The 25,367-nt window shown below is 44.7% G+C and overlaps 2 protein-coding genes across 3 annotated transcripts in view; both read right to left on the bottom strand.

Annotated features, from left to right (window-relative positions):
• Positions 1-301: 301 nt before the first annotated feature.
• FBXL3 (F-box and leucine rich repeat protein 3) lies at positions 302-13,523 on the bottom strand. 2 transcript variants are annotated; one of them, XM_083362342.1, is made up of 4 exons: positions 12,982-13,523; positions 6,233-6,355; positions 2,700-2,808; positions 302-1,554 (listed from the first exon to the last, which is right to left on the bottom strand). In XM_083362342.1, exons 1-4 carry the CDS (start codon positions 13,360-13,362, stop codon positions 911-913), a joined length of 1,257 nt encoding a protein of 418 aa, XP_083218468.1. In that variant the 5' UTR covers positions 13,363-13,523; the 3' UTR covers positions 302-910. The 2 variants fall into 2 exon arrangements, with proteins under 2 accessions (XP_083218468.1, XP_083218467.1); XM_083362341.1 differs by having other exon boundaries at positions 2,700-2,871; positions 12,982-13,520.
• A 139-nt stretch (positions 13,524-13,662) lies between these two features.
• Positions 13,663-25,367, bottom strand: part of MYCBP2 (MYC binding protein 2) — a 150,102-nt gene continuing 138,397 nt past the window's right edge. The window contains 8 exon segments of the mRNA XM_083362364.1: positions 13,663-14,527; positions 17,034-17,199; positions 17,441-17,548; positions 18,897-19,106; positions 19,743-19,850; positions 21,574-21,765; positions 22,724-22,827; positions 24,510-24,642. Of these exon segments, the coding sequence (XP_083218490.1) occupies positions 14,412-14,527; positions 17,034-17,199; positions 17,441-17,548; positions 18,897-19,106; positions 19,743-19,850; positions 21,574-21,765; positions 22,724-22,827; positions 24,510-24,642 (1,137 nt within the window). The 3' untranslated portion in view covers positions 13,663-14,411.

Here is a 25,367-nt window from a genome sequence, read left to right as displayed (position 1 = left end):
TAGTTTCCATTCAACCTCTGGAAGTTAGGATTTACTCTACAAGACCTTCACCAATGGCTTCCATTCTTAGAAAACTTGTCTGGCACATTTTAAAAAGTCAATGCTTCAAAATAATTAGCACACAATTTTTAAAAAGCCCACAATACAGAGTATGGCTCCTATTAATATTTTCGCTTATTGGGCTTTAGCAATACCTTAAAACGGGTTTATTATTCATGTTATTACCTTACAATTATTACATTTTCATTTTAAAAAACTGCAGAGGGGAGAAAAAGAAATTGGGGAAACACATTGCTAATAATTTCCATACCACTAGATTTTCTGGAGAGTTTTTAATAAGCAAATACTTATATTTTCCACATACAAATATACCCAACTACTGCGTCCCATGGCTCTATATTTATAATGTTACAGAAACACCAACAACCCACAGTTACGGTTTGGGATCTGGAATTACAAATCGAAGCAATTAATTGCTATACAATCTGGGCTGATGTCTGCACCTTCCTGGACTATGTCACTAAGTGATACATATGCTCCGTACAAACGTTGTCAATTGCAGTACTATTTCCAAGAGCCAGGCTAAGATACTGTAATTTATCGGAACAAGATTTGGAACTGTAGCCTCTGAATATGTAAATATGTAAATGAATACCTAAACGTTATGCCAATGCCTATACACGTTAGCATCCGTCTTGTTGGGGAAAAAAAGCAAACGATACAAAAAGTCACGTGAACAGGCGTTTCGTTCCTCCCTTCTCACTTTTTCAACCTGGGCTTTAGAAACCAGTAGACTTAACGAGTAGACTAATTTTCTACGGTGCTTGAGAGATCCTAGGATCACGAAGCTCCTGATTATGATGAAGTTGCCACACGGCTGGCCCAAGCTAAGGGTTTGCCCCCAATAGCTCTACCATGTGGGCATCATGTCTGGAAACCAAACTCTCCCGAGGTGCTTGGACACCTCCCAATGAATCTGCTCCAAGCTGTACTTCTGGTCGGGGATCAAGACCTCTTCCATTATAGACAGCTGAGACAAGCGGCCGCCACACATTTTCACAAACTCGACAAAGGCACTACAGGAGACCTCACATTCTCCGAGGCCAATGGCTGACAGGTTCTGGCAGCGCTCGGCAATGCGGATCAGCTCTTCGTCCAGTGGCTGTAGTCCATTGGCACACACTACCAGTTCAACCAGGCGAGGACACGTCATGCCAACCCGCCCAAGGACCTCTTTGCTGACCAATCTCCCAAAATAAAGGTGGGTGACCGGCGTTTCGTATCGGAAGAATGGGTCGAATTCTTCTTCGTACACGAAAAAGTACATGACCAAATTCACTTTAGGGGAATGTCTGATGAAAGCGTCCCAACTGCTTTTCTCCAGAGTGTGGAAGTGCGTCTGTCCTGGATTCTCGCTGACAACGTCGATGCGCAAATGTTCCAACTTGACATGTTTTTCAGAAGACAGAGCAAGGAGCAGCTCATCACTTAACAAGTGGTAATTCAAGGCCAGCTCTCGCAAACCGTGGCACTGGTCAGCTACACAAAGGATTCCTGGAAAAGCAAAGAAAATACAATACGAATTCACCTTCAGCCCGTCACAGAATAGAAACACATACACTACATTACATGCAAAAACTTAACAACTTGAGTAGTTTGGAAATAAGAATCGTGCTGAGGACTGGTGGATAACAAAGTTGACCTGGAATTTTAGCCTGGCAATTAAACCTGCTAATAGACCTCGATTTTAATAATGCAGTAAAATTTCTTCCTGTTGAATATACTTTCCTAAGATTCATTACCGGTGGTCCTCGACTTACAACCATTTGTTTAGTGACCTTTTGAAGTTACAGCGGCACTGAAAAAAGTGACTTATGACCTCTTTTTACACTTATGACTGTTGCAGCATCCCTGTGGTCACATGAATTTGGTCGCTTGGCAACTGGCATGTATTTATGACGGCTGCACTGTCCCAGGATCCCATCGTGCCCTTTTGCAGCCTGACAAAGAAAATCAATAGGGGGAGGTCCAGATTTACTTAACAACCCTGTTGCTAACTTAATCTCTGCAGTGACACACTTAACAACTGTCGAGAAAGGTCGTAAAATGGGGCAGAACTCACTTGGCAACTGTCTTGTTTAACTCTGGAAATTTTGGGATGAATTGTCATAAGTCAAGGACTACCCATAATTAAGGATCCTCCACCTACTTTTCTGGAATAATCAAATAAACTATTCCTCCTTTGCCAAAAGCTATTAAGTCATTTTTTAAAAAATGCAGCACGTTCAGGAAAATGTTTTGCCGGTGGCAGGAATCACGTGCTGTGGAAATGACTAAAGCAGGAGAGGCCCGGGAGGTATGATGAAATAAACCGCACAAGAGTTGCCTTTTGACAATTGGTGAAGAAAGCAGGAATGCAATAGAGATTTGACTGTTTTATCCAATTTCAAAAGAACTGCTGCTGAGGTGCTTCATTTATTTATTTATAGCCTGCTTTTATTACTATTTTTAAATAAATAACTCGAGGTGATAAAACATATCTGACCCTCCTTCTATTTTTCCAGCAGCAGCAACAACACAACTACAACAACAACAAATTCATTCTGAATTTTTGGAAATTGTGGATATAAGTTCGGTATAAATGCTAATTCAAAATATTCATTGGGCAAAAAAAAAAAATATTCCCAAAACAAACTTACCTGCCGGAGAGACATGAGGACAGCTGCTCATTTTTAAGAGTTTTAGGGTATCACTGTTGTTAGCCACCAACACCTTGAGAGATGGATCATCTACTGGCGTATCATCTATCTTGAGTGAAGAAAGGGATTTGGAGTTTACAAACACCACAGTTAGGGCTGAAATAAAGTGTGACTGTAAAAAGGAGAAAATATTGAATTCGAGATGTGAAACTTAATAATCACATTCTAAAATGCAGTTTATCGACAGAAAACTGCAGCAAACTCCAAAGAAACCAAAGTACCACTATATTTTTCAGCTTCTCAGAAATAATATACTGTGAATTAAAAAAATAATAATCGGGGTTTTGCTGATTAGGTAGGTATGGTGTTATAGAAATGGCTAGTACATACTATTATATAAAAGCAAATAGTTGAGGTTTCATGTTATTATCCTATTCTACTGCACCATAAGGGGTTGAAAGTCAATGCTTTTTTTCTTCTTTTCCCTAACTTTTCTCTCTTCCCCTTTTCCTCCCCTAATTCACCTTCACCTTTCTTTATATTTTTGTATTTCATGCTTTTATTAATCTAAAAAAATAATATTTTTTAGATTAATAAAGCATGAAATACAAAAATTAATATTTTTTTTAATTAAAAATCCAGTTCTGTTTAGGAATATTTTTCAGGACACTTCAATAACAACACGGTTAGGAAATGCTCTGGTAACTTTTTAGATTATCAAATTTAAAAACCCATTTTATTGAACAATAATACCTCTTCCCAGATTAACTTGAATCTGAGCGCGGGCAGAGAGCTTTAAGCTTTCAATTTATTCTGCGTTCAGCCAAAAAAAAAAAAAAAAAGGAGCCAAGGAACAAACTCGTTAAGAAAAAAAAGTTTTTAAGAAATGGAGAATTCCCAGGGCAGTTAAGGCAAACGGGATGCGGTTAACAGCAAAAGAGAATGTCTTTTTCCTGTCACCTCCCTGGGGGTGGTGGTGGTGGGGGCTCCGATTTCTCTTCCAAGCCTTTGCTCGTTGCAATGGATTAAACCTACAGACCCTCATCTTGTCACATGAGAGACTCTGGGTCTCAACCTTTTGAGCCGGACTTCCAACCGATGGCCCTATCCAGAATTGGGGCTGCCACGGGGAGCCAGAGCAAACCTCCACCTTGGCTCCTAAGAACTCTAATCCAGTACCGTCTGAAGTGGGGAAATCATCCTGGGGCGGAATAAATGAGACCCTCCTGGTCGCCCACCCCAGAAGCCACATGCAGGTGGGCGGTCTTAGTACTTTCCAAGAGGGGAGGGTCTTGATGAAAGGAAGAGGCCAGGGCAGCAGCAGCACCCAGGCCTTCCTCTCAGGGCGTGCCGTGAAACCGCCGTTCTATATCTAAGGCTTTGGCTGCTGGCCTCTTCTGCTGGCTGACACCCACGTGAAACCACCCGGAGCTTGGGAGGGGGAGGACTTCCCACCTTCCAGTTCCAAGGGAGCTCTGCCTGATTATTTTAATAATGAGCTGGACGAGGGAGGATCCACTGGAATTAAATCCAAACTAACCGAAGGGCGGGGCGGCAGACGAGAGAGGTGGAACTCTGGCATGGAAGGGAAGCTTCCCTGGATGGGACCGTCCTGCCCAGAAAGAACACAGTCCGCAGCTTGGCACAGCGTCACTGGGTGGCAGCAGCGGTGAGGACTGGCAGCCCTATTGCCCACGTGGCCCTTCCTGAGCAACAGTCTTGCAGGCCTCAGTTACACCCTCTCTTCCCTCTTGCAGAGCTCTTTAGTCGAAAAGGGTCAGAAAAATGGGCCAGCTTGGCTACCGTCTGGCAGTGCTCGACTTACAGCGGTTTGTTTAGTGACCACTCAAAGTTGCAAAGACACTGGGAAAAAGTGACTTACGACCCTTTTTCACAGTTACAACCTTTGCAGCATCCCCATACTCGTGATCAAAATTCAGATGCTTGGTAACCGGCCAGTTGTTGTTTTTTGAAATTTTTTATTAGTTTTTATAGGGTTAAAAAGGTTGGTAGGGAAATGGGGGTTTGGGTTAGGGTAGAGGAAGGGTTGGGGGTGAGGGGGTTTCCCCCAGTAACATTCAAAATTTGGCAAACAGCATGATGTCTGGGTAAATGTACATAAAGATAATAAAGCTAACAATAACACTGATAGGTATAATAAATTATCAAAAACAATACTAAATTTTCAATGTGTAATATCATTCTTACTCAAATTCAAAATTGCATATCACATTCCTTTCTCTCTAACTCGCTTATCTAGCCATTGATAAAATTTATTCCAAGTTCTATAGTAACCTAAATGTTCCTTCCTCTTTAATCTCTAAAGTTAATCTATCCATTCCCGCACAAGCCAATGTTTTCTTAATGAATACGTCTTCAGTCGGTAACTTTTCATTTTTCCAATATTGGGCATGCACAATTCTCGCTGCTGTCAATACATGTAACATTAAGTATCCGCTCTCCTTGCCAGCACCGGCCAGTGTTAATGACAGTTGCAGCATCCTGACACTGGACAGGACACTGCAACCATCCTGCGTGTCAGGTGAACTCCCTTTTGTGAACTTCTGACCCGCAAAATCAACGGGGGGGGGGAAGGGGGGAAGCCAGATTCACTTAACAGTTGCAACGGATTAATTTAACTGTTGCAGTAATTCACTCAACAGCTGCGGCCAGGAAGGTTGCAGAACCGGGGCAAAATTCACTTAAGGTGTGTCTCACTTCGCAAACAGAAACGTTGGGCTGTTGTGACCGTGAGCCATGCAGAAAGATCTAAAAAAAAAATCTACTGAACACAACTGGGTTTTGGTATTGACCTGAAAAGGCCCTCACTGGCATGGAGTGAGACTGCCCCTCCCGCCAGGATCCCACACAGGATAACCCTGTTTGGCAGGAAACACCCTTCTGAAGTTGCCTCTGCAGCCCAGCGCTCAACTCCCAGGAAAATGGAAAACAGCTTTTTCCTGCATGGCTTCCAGATCACAAATCACATGTCTGGCTCGTCCTCTCAACGTGCTCAGGAGAGAGTAAAAACATACATCCTTTCACAAGCCTTCACTGTTCGCTACTTTAGCGGCTGGTTTTATTTGGGGGGGGGTTTTCAATTTTAATTGTATTGATTTTGTTTTTTCTGCCTTCCTGTCTTTTTCCTTATAAACTGCCTTGAGCGTTTATTTTTTATTTTTTAAAAAGGGCAGGTCATCAGTCCAATCTTCACGACAAAGAGATTTGTTGCAGTCTCAGTTTTGTTCCGGCGAGATCTGAATGGTTTCTCTTTGAAGTTTTGCTAGGAGTGGCAGACTCAGAGTTGCTGCTGGGGCTGATAGCACTGACATTTGATACAACCGAAGGATGTGCGTTAGGTGGAAAAGGGGCTACCAGACATTTTCTGATTTTTTTGTGTTTTTTTGCCAGCATGAACTAACACGGCTCTCCTCCTTACTCTGTGTGCCTGGAAGAGAAAGCCCAATCACGACAACATGTCCACCATTTGTTTCAGATTTGCTGGTAACCAGCCAGACCAAATTGCTCAGTACCTTTGGTAAATCCATAAAACTTGGTCGTGCCGTAGAAATCAGTCCAAGTGTCTTTAAAGAACAATTCACAAGCTGGGATAAAATATCACAAGCAGCCTCAGCTGATTCCTTGCTGCTATCCACCTGAAAAAGAAACCAAACATTTAATGGACAGTCACTTCAAATACTACCATGTTTCCCTGAAAATAAGACCGGGTCTTTTTTTTTCCTCCAAAACCGGCACCAGGTCTTATTTTCAGGGTAGGCCTTACCCCACCTCCATCACCGACAGCCCCGCATAGCCAGTCCACCTCTTCTGGGGCTGAGGTTCTGCAGCTGCATTCGGGCCTGCATTTTGCAGCCAGGCCTTTCCCAGAGGACTAAGCAGCCGAGTACTGAGCTATGGATCCAATCCATAGCCTGGTGTTCGGCTGCTGAAGTCTTGCAGAACCGAGCTATGGACTGAACCCATAGCTTGATTCTCGGTGGCAGGGACCTTCCGGAAAGCCCTGTGACTGAGAAATGCAGGCCTGGCTTCAGAAGAGGCCTCAGAAGAAGAAGTGGGCCACCAAGGAGAGGCCTGGCTGCATGGTAAGTGGGTGTGGGGTGGGGCAGCTCCACACCCTCCCACCCCTGGCCTAGCTTGATTTTTAGGTACGTGCCTTGCCCCCAAACTAGGGCTTATTTTTGGGATAGGGGTTATATTAGGCCCACCCCCAAAATTCAAGCTAGGGCTTATTGTTGGTGTAGGCCTTGCTTTTGGGGAAACACGGTATATACTTTGCTGTTGACTGAAAACGCATTTGAACGCCAGAAATAAACTAAAAGGAATAAATGCTGATGTTGTTCCTGCTATGAGGCACTGAATGAGAACACCCTATTTTAGGTCGTGCTGAATGTGAAACATTCAGACAAAGGAGGTTGCATTATTTATCAACCAGGAGCAGAATCTTCCTGCTTATAACAAGCAAACAAACAAACAGCACCACCCTCACAGGGATCCTTCCAGGCAGTAACTCACTCCAAGCAGGTGTTCTCCCTTGTGCTGTATTTTGATCTCTGTCCTACGTATGCCGAGTCCTCTATGAGTTGTTGTGGTGTATGTCTGTACCCGTGTGCATGGTGAATATTTCGGGATAATGCATGAATAATAGAACTCACATACTGAGCTTTTAAGAACTAAATGTGGAGCTGGCTATCAATGCTTTTAGGTCAAAATGTTACTTGCTGTACAGGACAACAACTAGCTCTGTGGGAAACAAAACAGTAACTTGGTTCATAGGCTGTCATAAATCATTAATCAAGATTGTGCCTTTCATCTTTCCTCTGCCTTTCCTTCTTCGTCGGTTATTCACTGTTACCATACTGGCAAGCTACGATTTGTGGGCTTTTCCCCCCTCAAAGCTGAAACAGTGAACCACTTTAATTCCCTGTTGGCAATCTGGATTTGAACCTCAATGTGAAAGAAAGTTATCTTCCCCCCCCCCCCAAAAAAAGGGCACACTTGTTGAAGAACAGAAAACAGATAAGGCCAACGGGCATTCATTCACTTGATGCAAAAATGGGGAAATCTCCCTGTTGCTAGGGAAGCAGAGAACACACATCCCATCTCTTTTATCTTATTTTCTTTTTTGATTCTTTTCAGCTATTTTCTAGGCCTTCAGGCAGAGAAAGATTGAACATCTGTAGTGCTTTTTTGTTGTTGTTGTTGTTGGCTCTGCAAGATCCTTTGGGGCTTCAGGGTTTTTCCTCACCCAGAAACTTCAGACATTTTTAAAAGCTTGTATGTGTTTTGCATGACCTGATCGATTGTTATCCATCAGACTGGGTCACCAACGGTTTTCACTCAGCAGCCTATTGCCTAGGAAGAAAATCTGTTCCCTTCCTTCCAGCCAGCGCTCACCTCAATGGGCATTAACCATCAAGTTTACACATTAATCCCTGTAGCGCTTCTTTCATATCAGCAGGTGATTATTTAAAGCATAAAGCAACTGCAGATTGTCTACTCCAAAATCAAAGCAGGTGGGAAAGCAGATCCGACCATCTCAGCAGCTCTTGCCTTCTGGAATCTCACCTCCAGGTTGTGTGGCTACAGGAAGAAAAGACTCAAAAGCAGCAACTTGCCATTTGCTAGACTTGAAAACTCTAATAGGGCATTCCTTTAGCTAGAAATTTACCCGTATATCAGGGTATCAGGGACGCGGCGGCTCAGTGGGTTAGGACGCTGAGCTTGTCGATCAGAAGGTTGGCAGTTTGGCGGGTCGAATCCCGAGTGCCGCGTAACAGAGTGAGTGCCTGTTACTCGTCCCAGCTTCTGCCAACCTAGCAGTTCGAAAGCATGTAAAAATGCAAGTAGAAAAATAGGGACCACTCCGGTGGGAAGGTAACAGCGTTCCGTGCGCCTTTGGCGTCTAGTCATGCTGGCCACATGACCACGGAGATGTCCTGAGACAAGCGCTGGCTCTTCGGCTTGGAAACAGAGATGAGCACTGGCCCCTAGAGTCAGAAACGACTAGCACGCATGTGCGGGGGAACCTTTACCTTTATCAGGATATCACAAAATTTGAGGAATTAAGTCAAAATGCAACCAGATCTTGATTTCTTACTACATCTGGAAATTCCAGAGTTATCCAAAAAGCAACCTTCCTACCAATCATTCCAAACCTGTTGCCACACTTTAACTCCCACGCTTGGATCCAGCTAGCTTCCAAAAAGGAGATTTACGTATCGCTTGACTATCAAGATTGCCATTTCAACATTCCTTTCTCCAGGAAGTAATCTACATATCGGTTGATGAAACAACAGAGCATAAAAATAAAGAGGATGGATTAGAGGCCTAACATGTCTTGAAGCCATATTCTCAGACCTGATTAGAGTGGGGGGGGGGAAATATTTCATCTTCACAGATGTCTCTGAGGGGGAATCCTGTGAAATAATGCTGCTATTCACTGGTTTCCTACCTGGAGTCTACAACTGGTTCTCAAAATCCTGAGATGCCTCCATCGAAACCTTCATATTTAATCTCCTCAACGTCACCATCAGGAAGTTTTTTTGTGGTGGCATCAACCCGTCTTCTCAGCTAGAAGCTACTTAACAAGTTGACCGTGGTCTGTCATTAGATCTCATTTACAAACTAAACATACCTTTTCACGTGGAATGCAAATCCTTCCTTCCTTTTTCTGCCCAAAACCTTCCTAGAAAACTTATGGCACAGACTGGATATCCATAAGGCCCTTCACAGTTCTACTTAGCATTTTTCTCACTTTTCTCCAACCTCTTTAGGGCCCAAGGTGTCTAATTCTACTCTGGTATGCTGGCTTAGAGCCTGCCTCTTTCTGGCTTATGAGTTTTAACAGCTGCCTGGCTTATTAAATCAAGTCTTCTGACTACCAGCCGTCTTGCAAAAATCTTCTGCTATTAAAAGGTGTTAAGAAGATGGATTCCTAGGCCTTTGCTGAGGCTGTCCTCAGAAATTTCACAGCTGGTTTCTCCACATGCCATCTGGCATGAATGTACTTTAACTGGAATGAACTCCTCATGTAATTACTGAATTTGGTACAACCAACTATCCTGCCCCAACCAGAAAAGAAACACAAGAAGAAAGCATCCATCTTCTGGAAAAGATGTTTTTTTGGGAGAGAGGAGGAATGACATTTTTGTGTCAGGTTCTAAGGCCCTTAAGGACTCCCATGATCAGTGAATGGGTGGGACTAATGAAACATTCAACTGTTGTGGGTATTATCATCGCTTGTATTAATCATAGAAATGGCTCTATCTTGCTTGCTGCCATTTTTCTCTGTCTGCTCCCTTAACTACCAAGGAAGAGAATGACATCTTCAACAAAAGGGGCCGATTAGACCAGGTTTTCTAGGAAAAGACAACGTTGGCATAGCATGCTCTGCTGTGGAAAGGTTTAGCAAAGGCATAGTCTCCCAACCTAGGGGCTCTTTTTCATTTAGTTGGAGGCCTGAGATTTTTTATGTCGTCCAAACACACTACAGCTGTCATTCCCGATTGGCAGAAGCTGGAATCTAAACCCAAACTTTCAAATCTACTTTCCTGAAAATCGAAATATTGCAAGTCCAGGTTTGAACCTTGCTAAATCTCAGGTGAACTTTTGCTTTTAGCTAACAAGTCACGGCCTCGTTAAGCCTTTCATGTATCTCAATAGACTGTGAAAATAATAATCTTACTGACAGATGCCTACATCACCACGGACTATTTAGATTCATGGGAATGAGTAGTTACCCAGGCAAAGCCTTTAATCCTGGTTAATCTTGTTGCATGTGCCACTGTTTCTTCTCTCCTCAAGTACACTCTTTGGAACACCCTCCCCATATTTTGCCTCTTGCTGCTCTCTTGAGTAGCTGTCTTGCTTGGAAGTTCCCTCTGTTCTCTCTTTTGCCTGCATGTTATTTTATAGATTTTGTTCAATCTGTTAATTCCTCCTCAGAAACTACCGTTCTTATTCCCAGTCACAAATCACTAATTCTATTCTTCAAAGCACCTCAGGAGCACCTATTTTATCTGCTATAAATCCATGTTTATTTCAGTCTGTCTTCAACTGCCCAAGAATTTGAAGTTTCAGGACTGTGGCCAGCGTCAGTCATCCCCCAAAACAGGTTATCTCCTGTTTTTATTTGACGATAAATACCCAGCGAGGGCCTATCTCTTCTTCAGTTCCGTGATCAAGTTTTTACATTTAATCCACCAGGACTGAATTCATCCGCTCATTGTCCACCAGGAATTCCTTCCACGTCTCTCCATTCTGCTATTTCTTTCTCCTGCCTTCTAACCCCCTTGGTCCAGTTCCTGCAATTCTCTTTCAATCCTTTCTCTCTACCTAAGCTCTCATCCGCTGCAAGACTTCAGAAGGGCTGAAGGCAGTTGGGGAAAAGCAAGCCAGGCTCCCAACTCTAACTGAGAAAGAGAGGCCTGTTTGTGGCTGGTATTCAGTGCTGGCACATCCCAGGGAAGAAACCTCAGAATGCTCTCCTATTTCCAATAAGAGCACACAATGACCGAGAAGTAGTTTCCTTCCCTTAGGGACTCCTGCTCAGCAGGAACTATATATTGCCTCCAGCGAGCAAAACCCCTTTTCCATCCGCTGATGTTTTCTGCTCTCCATTTGTCGGAAGGCCGGCTTAATATCAATCAGATGCCGATATTTGCAAATCAGCCCAGATTCTGGTTCAACTGGATTTGGAAGATGCATTGTTCAATTCAGTGGCAAGGCAATTCAATCAGAGCGGCTCTGAGATTCAGAGAAGAAAACAATTCATCTACAGAGCTCAGTGGGGAAATGTGGAAACCCTCTGAATGGCACAAATGGGAGTGCAGAAATGAGATGCCTTCAAGAGGACATCATCCCTACAGATTAGAGCAGGCTACTTCAGAATAACACAGCTGGAAGGGACCTTGGAGGTCTCCCTAGTCCAGGGGTAGGCAACCTCGGCTCTTTTATGACTCGTGGACTTCAACTCCATAGCTGGCTCAGGAATTCTGGGAGTTGAAGTCCACGAGTCATAAAAGAGCCAAGGTTGCCTACCCCTGCCCTAGTCCAACCCCTTGCTCAAGCAGGAGATCCTATACCAGGGGTAGGCAACCTCGGCTCTTTTATGACTCATGGACTTCAAATCCCAGAGTTGCCTACCCCTGCCCTATACCGTTTCAGACAAGTGGCTGTCCAGTTTCTAGGAGTCAGACACGTTAAAAAGAAAACCCAAATGTAAGCCAAATGAGGTGGAGATGGAGTAGCTAAGAAGTGGGTATGTGGTACAAGGAGAAGAGAGAGTAGGAAGGGTTAGATCAACCCATCAGAAGAGAGCTGAAAGGGACCCTGAAGGTCTTCTAGTCCAATCCCCTGCTCATGCAGGAGACTCTACACCAGGGGTAGGCAACCTCGGCTCTTTTATGACTCATGGACTTCAACTCCCAGAATTCCTGAGCCAGCCAAGCTGGCTCAGGAATTCTCGGAGTCTAAGTCCATGAGTCATAAAAGAGCCAAGGTTGCCTACCCCTGAGCTAGACTGTCACCAGAAGACAAAATGCTACTGTCCTTTTGACAATATTCTCTTCCCATCAGAATACAGCTGAATAGATCAACCCATCAGAAGAGAGCTGAAAGGGACCCCGAAGGTCTTCTAGTCCAACCCCCTGCTCATGCAGCAGACCCTACACCAGGGGTAGGCAACCTGGCTCAGGAATTCTGGGAGTTGAAGTCCACGAGTCATAAAAGAGCCGAGGTTGCCCACCCCTGCCCTACACCATTTCAGACAAGTAGCTGTCCAGTCTCTTTAAAAGCCTCCAGTGATGGAGCATTCACCGCTTCTGGAGGCAGGTTGTTCCACTGGTTTAATTGTTCTCACTGTCAGGAAATTCCTCTTTAGTTCCAGGTTGCTTCTCTCTTTGGTTACTTTCCACCCGTTGCTTCTTGTCCTGCCTTCAGGCGCTTTGGAGAACAGCTTGACTCCCTCCTCTTTGGGGCAGCCCCTGGAGTACTGCTAACACAGGGGTCGGCAACCTCGGCTCTTTTATGACTCGTGGACTTCAACTCCCAGAATTCCTGAGCCAGCATAGCTGGCTCAGGAATTCTGGGAGTTGAAGTCCACGAGTCATAAAAGAGCCGAGGTTGCCGACCCCTGTGCAGCTAACAGGTCACCCACCCCTCGTCCTTCTTCTGACTAGAGAAGGCCTCCCCCTCCCGCCTTTGGGGCCCTGGGACAGCTGGCCGCGCAGGGCCGGGGTCGGCCCACCGGCCTGGGTCTCACCTTGAAGCTGACGTACTGCAGGTGTCCGGCGTGGCGCTTGAGGATCTGCTTGATGAGCTCCGGGTGGGTGGTGGCCGCGGCGCCGGGCTGGCCCAGCTCGAACTCGAAGCGGCGCCACAGCTCCGGCAGGTGGAAAGCGAGTTGCCAGCCGCGGCAGACCTGCGAGGCGCGCGCGCGGTCCAGCAACGGCAGGTGCTGGAAGACGCGGAGCACAACCTCCGGCAGCAGCGAGGCCCAATCCGGCCCGGGCAGCTCCCGTCGCTTGCCTGCGCTTTCGGGGTCGGCCGCTCGCCTCGCCGTCCGCTTCATGCTCCCGGGGTCGCCTCGGCGGCGGCGGCGGGTTGACGAAAGGCCTCCAACGCTCCTTTCTCTAGTCGCCATGGCAACACCCCCTCCCACCACTCACCCCCGCTGCCGGCCTTATCCCGGGCCCGGCCGGCGCGGCCGCCTCCTTCTCCCCCAGCGCCCCATGGAGGAGGTGTATGTGTGTGTGTACGGGGGAGGGGGCGCGCGTCTGCCTCAACGAGGCCGCCGGTTCCACCCCTGACAACCGCACTCGCCGCCTTGTTTACTTCGCGCCGGTCAAGATGGCGGAAGGGCGCACGGCGCACGCGCGGCCCCGCCCCTCCCTCTCCGCCCCCCTCCCTCCGTCCGGCAAGAATTCTCCTCAGGAGTCTCAGGTAGGAAAAGGCCCCGCGTGGCTTTATTGAGGCTACATTCCCTTGGGCGACGCTGCTGGGCGGGGAGGCGCCTTCGGAAGTGCACTTCGGCCGGACGGCGCCCTCGGAGCCCCCAGCTTGGGAGGAAAGGAAGGCCGCCGTTTTACAATCCAGGACTCGAGGCGGGACAGACAGTTGACACGGCGCATATAATATATATATATACACATACATATACATATACACCAGGGGCCTTCAAACTCGGCCCTTTTGTAACTTGTGGACTTCAACTCCCAGAATTCCTCATCCAGCGGGCCTGGCTGAGGAATTCTGGGAGTTGAAGTCCACAAGTCAGAAAAGGGCCGAGTTGGAAGACCCTCGATATACACACATACGTGTATATGCATATATACATATACAGATATAAGATCTACGCAGCGCGATCGAAGAGTGGTTGACACGTCGAGGGCTGCGGCTGAGCCCGAACGGGGAAGGGGTGAGGGGGGAATCCCGCCGCTGCCTGCCTGCCTCCCGCCCTAGCCCTGCCCGCGGCAGCCACTGTCCGGCATTCAGGAGGAGGAGGAGGAGGAAGGGGCGAAGTCAGCGGCCTCCGGAGTTGCCTGCTCGGCCAGGCCCCGGGAGGGGTGGGGAGGGCGATGCGCGTCGTAGCCGCATGCAAGCGCCTGGGAGGCTGAGCTCGGGGACGCGGCAGGCCCCCCGGCGCCCTGCTGGCCAAATGGTCCCGGCCTGGTTCCCGCCGTTCGGCGGCGGCTAGAAAGTGTGCGCGTTCCTGCAGACGCCGCAGCCCAGCGCGAACTCCTCGCCGGTGGGCGGGTGGACGACGTGGAGAGGACACTCGGCTCCTTCCAGCTGCTTGCTCTTGGGACCTGAGGGGAGGAGAGAGAGAGAGAGAGGGAGGCCGAAGCCGGCCGTCAACGGGGTTTCATTCCTTCCCGTCCGGGCTGCTTCCCTCCCCATCCCCGTCGCCCAGGCTGCTGCCCTCCCCGGGCCCGAGCCAGCTGCACGGCCAGGGAGACGTAGGAAGGGTTTGTTTGTTTAATTGATTGATTGATTGATTTTATATACCGCCCTATTCCCGAAGGACTCAGGGCGGTATACAGGGCGAAATAAAACAATACAAATAAATACAATTAAAATAGAATTAAATTAAGACTAGCCCACAATTAAAACAATTTAAAATTTAAAGTTAAATTAAAAACCCCTCAGTCCAGGCCAGAAAGATGAAAGATCATCCCTGGACCTAAGGATGATGTTCTTTAATATTAATAACCACCCGTAATTATTATGGCTAAAAGCTGCCCAGGGTTACCTGGTGATCGAGTGGGAGGCCAATACATTTTATAGGTTGTAATAGTTTTCTAACTATTTTTATTTGTTTATAACTTGTATTTGTATATCCAAATATAATTTGTATAATTATTTACAATATAGTGAAAATAATATAATTATTAATAACCACCCATAATTATTACGATTACAGGCTGCCCAGGGTTACCTGGTGGTCAAATGGGAGGCCAATAAAGTTTATAGGTTGTAATATTTTTCTAACTATTTTTATTTGTTTATAACTTGTATTTGTATATCCAAGTATCGTTTGTATAATGTATTTACAATACAGTGAAAATAATATAATTATTAATAACCATCCATAATTATTATGTGGTGGTCAAGTGGGAGGCCAATAAATTTTATAGGTTGTAATATTTTAATAAATATTTTTATTTGTTTATAACTTGTATTTGTATATCCAAGTATCGTTTGTATAATGTATTTACAATACAGTGAAAATAATATAATTATTAATAACCATCCATAATTATTATGTGGTGGTCAAGTGGGAGGCCAATAAATTTTATAGGTTGTAATATTTTAATAAATATTTTTATTTGTTTATAACTTGTATTTGTATATCCAAGTATCGTTTGTATAATGTATTTACAATACAGTGAAAATAATATAATTATTAATAACCACTCGTAATTATTATGGCTAAAAGCTGGCCAGGGTTACCTGGTGGTCAAGTGGGAGGCCAATAAATTTTATAGGTTGTAATATTTTTCTAACTATTTTTATTTGTTTATAACTTGTATTTGTATATCCAAGTATCGTTTGTATAATTTGTATAATGTATTTATAATTTTATAATATAATGAAAATAATATAATTATTAATAACTACCTATAATTATTATGATTATAAGCTGCCCAGTTACCTGGTGATAAAATGGGTGACCAGTAAATTTTATAAATTATTATTTAGGTTCGTTATTTACGTTTTTTTAAAAAAAATATATTTATAATTTGTATATCTAAATATAATTTGTATAATGTAATTTATAATTTTATAATGAAAATAATATAATTATTAATTATACGTAATTACCATTATAAGCTGCACAGAGTTACCTGGTGGCAAAATGGGCAGCCAGTCAACTTTATAAATAATAATAAAAAATAAAGGGCTTCTATGCACTTTGCTCTTGTGAGCCTAACTTTGGAGTCCCTCATAATACAGGTAGTTTCTAAATTTTCTTGCACCTTCTTACACAGATGACCTTCCTTGCCCTCTTCCTTTATTTAGTATCTTTTCACTTCCTAAGACTTTTGTTCTTTTCTTTTTTTACTCCAGATGGGGAAAAGGGCTAGACTTACAACAGTACTTTAGTGACCATTTGAAGTTGCAATGGCACTGGAAAAAGTGACTTATGGCTGTTTTTCAAACAACTGTTCGGGCATCACCCTGGTCACATGATCAAAATTCAAGATGCCTGACAACTGACTCATATTTATGATCGTTGCCGTGTCCCGGGGTCATTTAATTACCTTTTGGAACTACCTGACCAGCAAAAATCAATAGGGAAGCCAGATTCACTTAACAACCGTTTTATTAAACTACGGTGATTCACTTAACTGTGGCAAATGGGGCATAACTCAACAAATGTCTCACTTAGCAATAGAATTTGTGGTCGTAAGTGGAAGGCTACCTATTTGCATGTTTGCCTTGGATTTAATCACCTTTTTTCCCTAGGATCTATTTGACCTGGTGTAGTTTTACCATGCAGATTACAAAAATGGGCCCTTTAATACCATGGAACAGCTAGACCATTGCAACTGACTTTGTTTCATAATATTTTTAATATTATTTAATATTTTTTCTTCTCACAATGTATGACATTTCACAGGCACAGCTGAATGTGACTGACCTATCGTAATCTACACTGGAAATTCTTAGGCAAAACTACTGGTAATCTAAGTAAGTTTATTTTAAGGCTTCTAAACCCCATCTGGAAGAACACCACTGCAGTTGGCAGTGATCAAAGACAACTCACAAACTACCCAGAAATATAATTTTAATGACACTTTAAATTGTTACCTGCAGGGCAGTGAGGAAGCTCCTCTTTCGGAATACTCGTCATTCTCTGGAAGTCATCGTGACAAGCATTGCAAAAATGGGTGGTCCCAAAACAAAAGAAAACGGCCACCGAACAACAGTAGCGGCATTTGTACTCTAGAAAATCTGTACCGTGTTTGGGACACATCTGGGGGGGGGAGAAGAAAAGATTTTAAAAAAACAGCTTAAGCTGAAGAGTGTGAACATTGACTCTTCTTATTTAAGATATATGAAGATGCATGATCTATTGCGGGGATCTCCAACTTCGACAACTGCTGAGCTGTCTGATTCCGGAAGCTGAGGTCCACAAGTCTTAAAATTGCCAAGGTTGGAGACCCCTGATTTATTGAACATGTCGCTGAAATGACAGAAGGAAAAAGCTTTGCTACCTGAGCTCTCGATACATCAGAGCAGGCGCCGCAGATGAGCTCCCGGGGGTCGTAATCGTCTCCTTGTCCAGCTTCAGCATCACAACGGGCTTCTCCACCAAAATAAGCCTGGAGGAGGAAACCAAGAAGAAAAGCCGAGCACTGCACCAGCTTCCAGAAAACGGGGAGTCAGTGAAATAGTTAACGAGGCCTCCAACGACATCTTAACTACATTATTTTGGGTTTGCAGCTATTATCTGCTTTAAGGGGGGGAAAAGCAAGGGGGGTATGAATGAAGGATTTTCATTAGTATCCAATAACAAAAAATTTTGTTTCAAAACTCCACTTGGAATGGATTTATTATGAAATTGGGTCAGTCAGGAACTATAAAGGTGTCGTGCTTTCGAAGCAAATACATTCAACGCTGAGAGTAATGGGAAGTTATACCAATTACACGTGAAACATGTGAATCAAATAATAGAAAGGGCATTAGGATGTATCCATCTGAAAGATGCTCTAATTCCAAATGTATTCCAACTAGGTGTGACTGGAACAGCAAAGCTTCTGGGAGTGGCTGCGATGAACCACCTTAAAGACTGTGAAAGGAGGTGTGGGAACGGCCAGAATTTGGCTTCCCAAGAATTTGGTTTCTCACCCTTCAGCCTTTCCGTTCCCCCCTAGCAGGCTCCTCTGTTAGCTTCAGTGAGAGCACACTCTCCTGGCTGGCAGGCGGGCTAGCATGTGGGTGGTTTGGGAAACGCTATGATAAAGCCTTCACATGCATCTTATGCTACCTTGTTTTTGTGTGATCTCATAGGCACCTGAATAATCCAATGATTTTGTATGAGACTGATGTAGGTTTTGTAAGATTGGAGGTGAATAAAAGTTCAGCGGGCAGCACTCGGGGGAGTTCTTTTTCTGGAGACGAGGCTGCCTGGCTGGTTCAAAGCTCTCTATCGACTCAGGTCTGAATTCTTTTTCCTTCGTCTGAATTCCTGTCCCTACATCTGAATTTCTTTCCCCTTCAAGGAGGGACTTGGGTTGGGCTAAAAGCTGCTAGGGCAGGTAAAAGCATCTGGAGAAAAGAAGAAAAGGTCTTAGGAACTGAAAAGATGCTGAATAAAGGGCAAGAAAGGCCACTTGTAAGGAGATGCAAGAAAATTTAGAAAGTAAAGAGGAAAGAAAAAAGTTCTTGAAAACAAGAGTTCGTACGCTGAAAGTTGAGAAATAAGTCTCCCCCACTTTGGTTGTTAAGTGTATGTATGTTGTTAAGTGTATACATACACATATACACACACACATACTTGTGGTCAAGTATAACTTGCTTGGAGCAATCGTAGTGCTATCATTAAAAAATATGTGGCTCAATATACAAGTCAATCATGTGGCTCAATATATAGTAAATATGTGGCTCAACGTATTTATCAATCATGCTGAAAGACACATCTCATGTCCGCCATTTGAATCTGGATCATACCTTCTTGCATTTGTAGCAAACGTAATACGCGTATCTGTTCATGGCAAAGCCAGCAGGGTCGTTATAAAACCGAACTCCAGGTGTTGTGATGGCTTCGCTCTTGTGCAGCCCTTCATATTCCAGCCTCATTAGGGCTTTCCTCTTCACATCCTCATAGAGTTCTTTGATTGGATCAAGTAAGTCCTTTAATACCACGTGGTTTATTTTGTTCTGTTGTGTTAAAAAAAGGAAAGAAGCAGTAAGCCACAAATCGCGGTTTACTGGGCAAAAAAAGAGAAAGAGATCATAGTTTGCTTGGTACAGAAACAAGTGACAACTAGTCAGTTCGTGCAAACAGTCCTTCTGTGAAGAGGAAAGAACAAGACAGGCCAAAGCAATTCGGACCAGACTTTTGGTTGTCATAAATTGAGGCAGCCATGTAAAAGGACCCAATTATGACTATTGTTAAGCAAATCATCTCTTCAGTGCAAACCCATTCTCCCTAATGGGCATTTCTCCTCCCCCTCTGAAACTGGCAAAAAAAAATAATGTCACAAACTGCAGTCACGTGACTATGGGATGTGCAACCAGTCATAAATATGAGCCAGTTGCCAAACATCCTAAATATGGAATATGCAAGTAAAGTAAATATTTTAGCTAAAAATAAGGAAAAGTATATAAAGGTAATTGATCACTATGAAAACCAATGGAAAACACATGCAATTCTTTTTTCTTCTTCTTCTTCTTCCAAAACTCAAGACTTCTAATTCGTGAAGATTATCAACCGATAAATCAACGGTAACAGAGGTGTCTCCTTCAGTGTAAATTACCAGATGCTTAAAAGAAACTCTTGACTCTGTAACTTACCTTGCAAATGGGGCAGGACATGAACCCAAAAGTAATGCGGGGGCCAAGCCATCGGTTTTCCAGAACCCGGCAGCAGCATTGCAAGTGGAATATATGGCTACAGTCCAGCTGGAGAAAGTAAGAACTATGAATAATTTGCACTGATAACTCCTTGATAGATCCACCAAAGCTCAACGTTCCCTTAACTTTCCCTAACTGCAAGGTTTTTTTTTCACAACCATTTTGTCTCTTAGCAGCCATGATTAGCCCTGATTTGGAATTCATAAACACATTTGGTGTCATACCCAGTGCTTTTTTTGTAAAAAAAAAAAAAAGGGTCGGAACTCACACATCATACAACCCGCCTTGCCTACTCTACAAGGTTCCATCCAAAAAAGGTGCCGGAACTCCGTTCTGGGTGTTCTATGACAAAAAAAAAGAAAAAAAGCCCTGGATACCTGACCACAATTATATGAGTCCCCTGGAACAGCATGTTGGATAACTTTTAGCCCAGTGAACTTGTGGTAAGGAATGTGGTGGCTGATATGTATGAGTAGTATCAGTTGGAAGGAAGGAAAATGATGTGTTTGTGAGCTCTGCCATACTCCTCAGCCGTTAACTGCCAAGTACTGTGTTTAACCAGGGTGGAGGGTCACCATGATTTCTGATTTTATTCCGGTAAAACCACATTTGGACTAGAATCTGGTCTTTGACATGGTACTTGTGGCAGTCTCTACAGGTAACTTTCTCACTTTCCAGTGAAAGTGTTAGTTCGCTTAATCCCACGTCAAGCTTTATTTTTCACATTGCTTTTTGCACCTAATTCAAGTTTAAAATGACTGAAGTGGAATATTGAAACATAGTGGGGAAAACCAGGAGACCAGATTAAGATGATCCTGGGGAAAAAGCAATGGACCCTATTAAACCAGGCTTGGAAGCCGATCAGCGCAGTGGTGCGCGTTATCCCCTCGGATTTAGTGGAATGTGGCTTGAGCTGCTGCACCGTGTCTGCAGTTGGCAGCGGCTTCACTGGTGCCCTCGCCACCCTTAGAGTGAATCCAGAGGATGAATCGATGCCCTCCAGCCCTCGTAGTGAAATCAAGAGAGGGGTTTGGCAGTAGGATCAGAGGAAAACTGCCTTCTCCTTTCCATCAAATCCCTTCACGTGGTCCCTGCTAGGCAGAGCTTGGCTGTAATTTGTGCTCAAGTCTTCGATGGATTTTTCTCCATAAAAACCGGCTTACCAATGGTTTGTCTTTCGTGTTTTGTTTTGTTTTGCTAGCTAGGCAACTTCCTAACTCTGATGGCTAAGCACCACTTTGGCACATTTGACCCAAAGCAAGTGTTATTTGTCTCTCAACTTCTCCTGACATCATTTTCCAACCCCTGTATGGCTTTGGAGGAAGTGGCAATTCTGCTTCCAGTTCCCTATAAGGAGCCCTGGGAAGGGACCTTCAAGTCCTAGCCAGGCCTAGGAGTCCCTGGTGCCTCCTGCAGATCCCTGCCATGAAACCACCAGGTCCCCAAAATGGTGATTCCAGCATGTGGACTGCATGGCCACCAAGATGACTCTCATTCTGTGCAGTGAACGGGTCCGTTTAAGATTTACATTAGCCGGTGTGCATAACTAGTGACTTTCGGTCTGCTTCCTGTGCACGTGCTGCTGGCAACCAGCGCTCACATGATCCTCAGTTCTTATTTCAGGTCCCCTGGCACTTATTTTAAATGTTTTAAATGCTTATTCTTCGTGCCAAGCAAAATATTTGTTTTAAAAAAATGGAGAGAGAGAGAGAGAGAGAGAGAGAGAGAGAGAGAGAGAGAGAGAGAGAGAGAGGGAGGGAGGGAGGCACACCTGAACGGCGGGAGCTGCTGAAAGTGCTTCCGTGAAGCAAATCATGCACATGTCGTCGGCGTCTTGCTTCAGGGCGGTGGTGGTGCTCTTGTCGCAGCCATGCAGGCAGGGCAAACACTGGCCTTCGTTCCTGACTCCTCCGCAAGGATGGCCACAAGGGTGAGTTTTGCTGCAGGCGAGCTTAGCATATTCCTAGGAAAGGGTCAGCAACAACTCCATCAATGTTCTTTGCAGGGGATAAAAAAAAACACACAAAAAAAAACCCAACCCGTAGCAATCTTAAAATGAATGTCACGGTAGGAATGGCAGAACTGTTCTTCTGCCTGCTAACTGCTCCCCTCAGTCAGACACATGTTTTGAACAGGCAAGAGAGCCCACGTCTGGCAGCTTTAAGGGGGAGGGTCTGCAAACTCTAAATTTACATCAAATTGCAGGTAAAGGTAAAAGGTTTCCCTGCCCAGTTGTCTCCAGCTCTAGCGGGCAGTGCTCATTGGTTTCTTGGCTGGAGGGAGCGTCTGAAGGCATTTTTCGTGGTCAAGTGGCCAGCATGGCTACATGCCAAAGGTGCAGGGAACACCGTTGCCTTCCCACCTATTTATCTACTGGCATTTGTATACTTTTGAACTTCCAGATGAAGGAAGCTCGCCCTGTTGGATGGCGCTCGGGTTTCGAACCCAGGCTGTCAGCTTTCCAGCTGACAAGCTCAGCATCTTTAGCCACTGAGCCATCGTGCCCCATAAACAGGCCGTACAATCTCTACTTTCAGCAGACATTAGTCCGCCGAATGAGAGTCTGAACGAAAACTTTGTCCACTGTACCCAAAGCTGCTTAGACTGACGTCTGATGCGCAGAAGGATAAGTCTTCTTTTTTCCCTTTGAATTGGCATTTTAATGGGCAGGAGGATGAAGAGCAGCAGGAATGCCAAGGGGTCCTGTCCTGCTTTGGCCAACATCTATAGGGGAACCCTCAAGAGGACAGCTGCTGGCCCTGCTCTGCCCATTCCTTGCTGGGTGCTGGCTTATAGCTTCACCCAGAACTGGCCCGGTTGAGCTATCCTCCTAGAGATGCCACTCAGGAGTGACGTTCGCAAGTTCCAAGTAGTTCGTCTCGGACATTCTAAGACTGGCTCAGAGTTTTGGGGGTACAGACCTGGCAGTCAGCATCTGAACAGACACTGCCGACAGCCGATAATTCTGTTCCGTTTCGGCAGCCGCAGAAACGACATACTTCGCAGCTGCTTGCGGTGGGCTTGCCTAGATCCAAACCAGAAAGAAAAGAGAAGAAAACTTCCGTATTATCAAGTCAGGCAAATACGAACCATTCTACCGTGAGCAAAGGATCTACCCAGCAGCCGTGGCTTTGCAGGCCCTGAAAAACTGAAGCATCTAGCAGGAAAAAAAAAGGAAAAATGTGCTTGGCCTAATGAGGAACGGCAGCAGCGTTGCAGGGTTTTTGGTACAGAGACAGATCTACTTGCCAGGTCCTCTGGAACCAGAGGTGTCAGCGACAGATCCTGAAAAGGTCTGTGCGTCAAACAGGACTCCCTGGGAAAATCCTGCAAGGAGGGAATTTACACACTGTACTTTTCTGATTTGCTTTCATGCATATAGTACATGAGGCGCTGGGCACAAATCGCCCATCGGGCATCATTTCTGCACTGAAGTAGTATAATTATTGTTTGAACCTGTATGCCACCCAATTCTCAATGACTCTGGGAAACTCACAACAATCAGACAAAGAGGTTACAATCCAATCAACAAAACCAAAGGTAAAGATTAAAAAAAAAAGAGAACTATGAAGAAGCCAGAGTGCTACTGTCCCTTGCTAAAGACCTGGGTGAAAAAGCCAGGTCTCAATGGCTTGGCTGAAAAACAGCAGAGTGGGACCAGATCTTGAGGGTGAATTTCGTCCAGAGGACAGGTGCTGCTACAGACAATGAACATTTTCAGGGTCCCAATAGATGACATGGTTTAACTGGAGGAGCCGAGAATGTGTTTATCCCTGTTGTGATTCAGGGTCAGCCTGTGGGTTCGGCAGTTGGGTCGGATGACTCAGAGGAGGAGGAGGGGGGTGTTAAAGACCTTGCTGAGGGGGTTGAAGACTTTGCTGAGGAGGTTGAAGATCTTGCTGATGAGAGCCCTCAGCCAGGCCCCTCCCACTTGGTCACCACGGAGACCCAGCTGTGTGAGCCTGACAGCGTGGATGAAGATGACCCACAGCTGGCCCTGTTCAAGGACGCCCGACGCAGGAGGCAGTCAATTAGGAGTAGACAGAGGAAGGCAATGGGGCTTCTCGGAAGGAGGCAGAGAGAAGCCACGCCCTGAACTCTATATAAGGGGAATGTGTGGGGAGGGCTGGTTTGCTGAAGGCAACCGCTTGTATAGTTCGTGTTTCTTAAAGCTCCGGTTTCTTGGTTCGTGTCTTGTTTGTTTTTGTAGTAATAAATTTGGCAGGCGTAATTCCAGCCTCTTGCCTTATTCTAAAAGGGGTTGTCCCTGCCTATTCTGCAGGGCCGGTAGCAGGCTGGTACAGAACAATCCCTGCAGGATGGAATCAGCCAGGCAGATGTTAAGAGAGACAAGTTAAGGGAGAAAGAGAAGCTGCCAACTAGATTCCAATTTCAGTCAAGTTCATGATGTAAGCGCAAAGACCCATTTTGATCAGTGCGCCTGAATCAGTATTTTTCCAACTCTGCTTGTGTTATTCTATGCAAGCCAGTGTCTTCAACCTAGAAGCTAGTATGCTGTTTCCTGCATCTCCAGAACTAAGAGACGTAAATCATCACATATCTCATTGAGCTGGGTGCTCAAAATACTTCTGAACGAACGAACGAATGAATGAGCATTGTATGACACATTCTCAGAATGCTCAATGTATTTTACATTGCCACCATTCAAGTGATAAAAATAAAACTTTAATTAAAAATAAATTTTACCTGTATGTTCTCTGAATTCCACCATAGCCTTCATGGTTTTAGAATCGGCTAGTGCCATCAACCAGAAGAGTTTAGTCCTACCACAACCTTCATGGAGATCTACTTTGATAGCCTCTTCTTCTTCTTTGAACACCTGTTGGGTTTGCCAAACACTTATTAAGATTTGTAATTAGGGAGCCTAGGTGATAAAAATACACATCTATCCATCTATCTATCTATCTATCTATCTATCTATCTATCTATCTATCTATCTATCTATCATCTATCTATCTATCTATCTATCTATCTATCTATCTATCTATCTATCTATCTATCTATCTATCTATCCATCCATCCATCCATCCATCCATCCTTATCTCTCTCAAAAAGGGATCTCTGGACTTTCGAAATATGGACTTTTGTATATTTAAGTTATTTCTCTCTTATTTGACTTTATAAGCAATAAAATAAAATAATAATCTAAAATAAAAAACAAGGTAATAATGATTCCATTTTTCAGTTCAAAGCTTCACAAAGCTATCCAATGGCCAGATCAACAGAAACCAGCACCAGATAAAGAAGGCCAATCAAACAAGGGCCAATTCCAGCTCCCAGCTAGAACAGCTCCTCTCCACCCTGCACTGATGAGCTTACTTGGACAGGCATGGAAAGGTCTGCAGGAAGAGAAATGAGTTCAGAGACCACCTGGCACCCGAGAATCCCACCCTGAGCTGCCCACAGCGTCCAAGAACATTTGGAAAGGGCAAAGAGGCCTCTGCTAGGAGCAAACTCTATGGTGCTGCATTGTTAAGCTCACCTGCTTCTACACATACTACACATAAGGAGAAGACACTCTTATACTAACCCCTCCACACTGAA

Source organism: Vipera ursinii (genome assembly GCF_947247035.1).
Source record: "Vipera ursinii genome assembly, chromosome: 4".
NCBI classification, from domain to species: Eukaryota; Metazoa; Chordata; class Lepidosauria; order Squamata; family Viperidae; genus Vipera; species Vipera ursinii.
Note: the sequence above shows the minus strand (reverse complement) of the source record. Positions and strands in the feature narration are given on the sequence as shown.

Excerpts from the sequence above, each read along its gene's own strand:
- FBXL3 (XM_083362341.1), bottom strand. The coding sequence starts at position 13,362 with ATGGCGACTAGAGAAAGGAGCGTTGGAGGCCTTTCGTCAACCCGCCGC. Across the intron at positions 6,356-12,981 it reads TGCAGTACGTCAGCTTCAAG|GTGGATAGCAGCAAGGAATC; the intron begins GTGAGACCCAGG and ends TTTCTTTTTCAG. Across the intron at positions 1,555-2,699 it reads TCCTCATGTCTCTCCGGCAG|GAATCCTTTGTGTAGCTGAC; the intron begins GTAAGTTTGTTT and ends TTGCTTTTCCAG.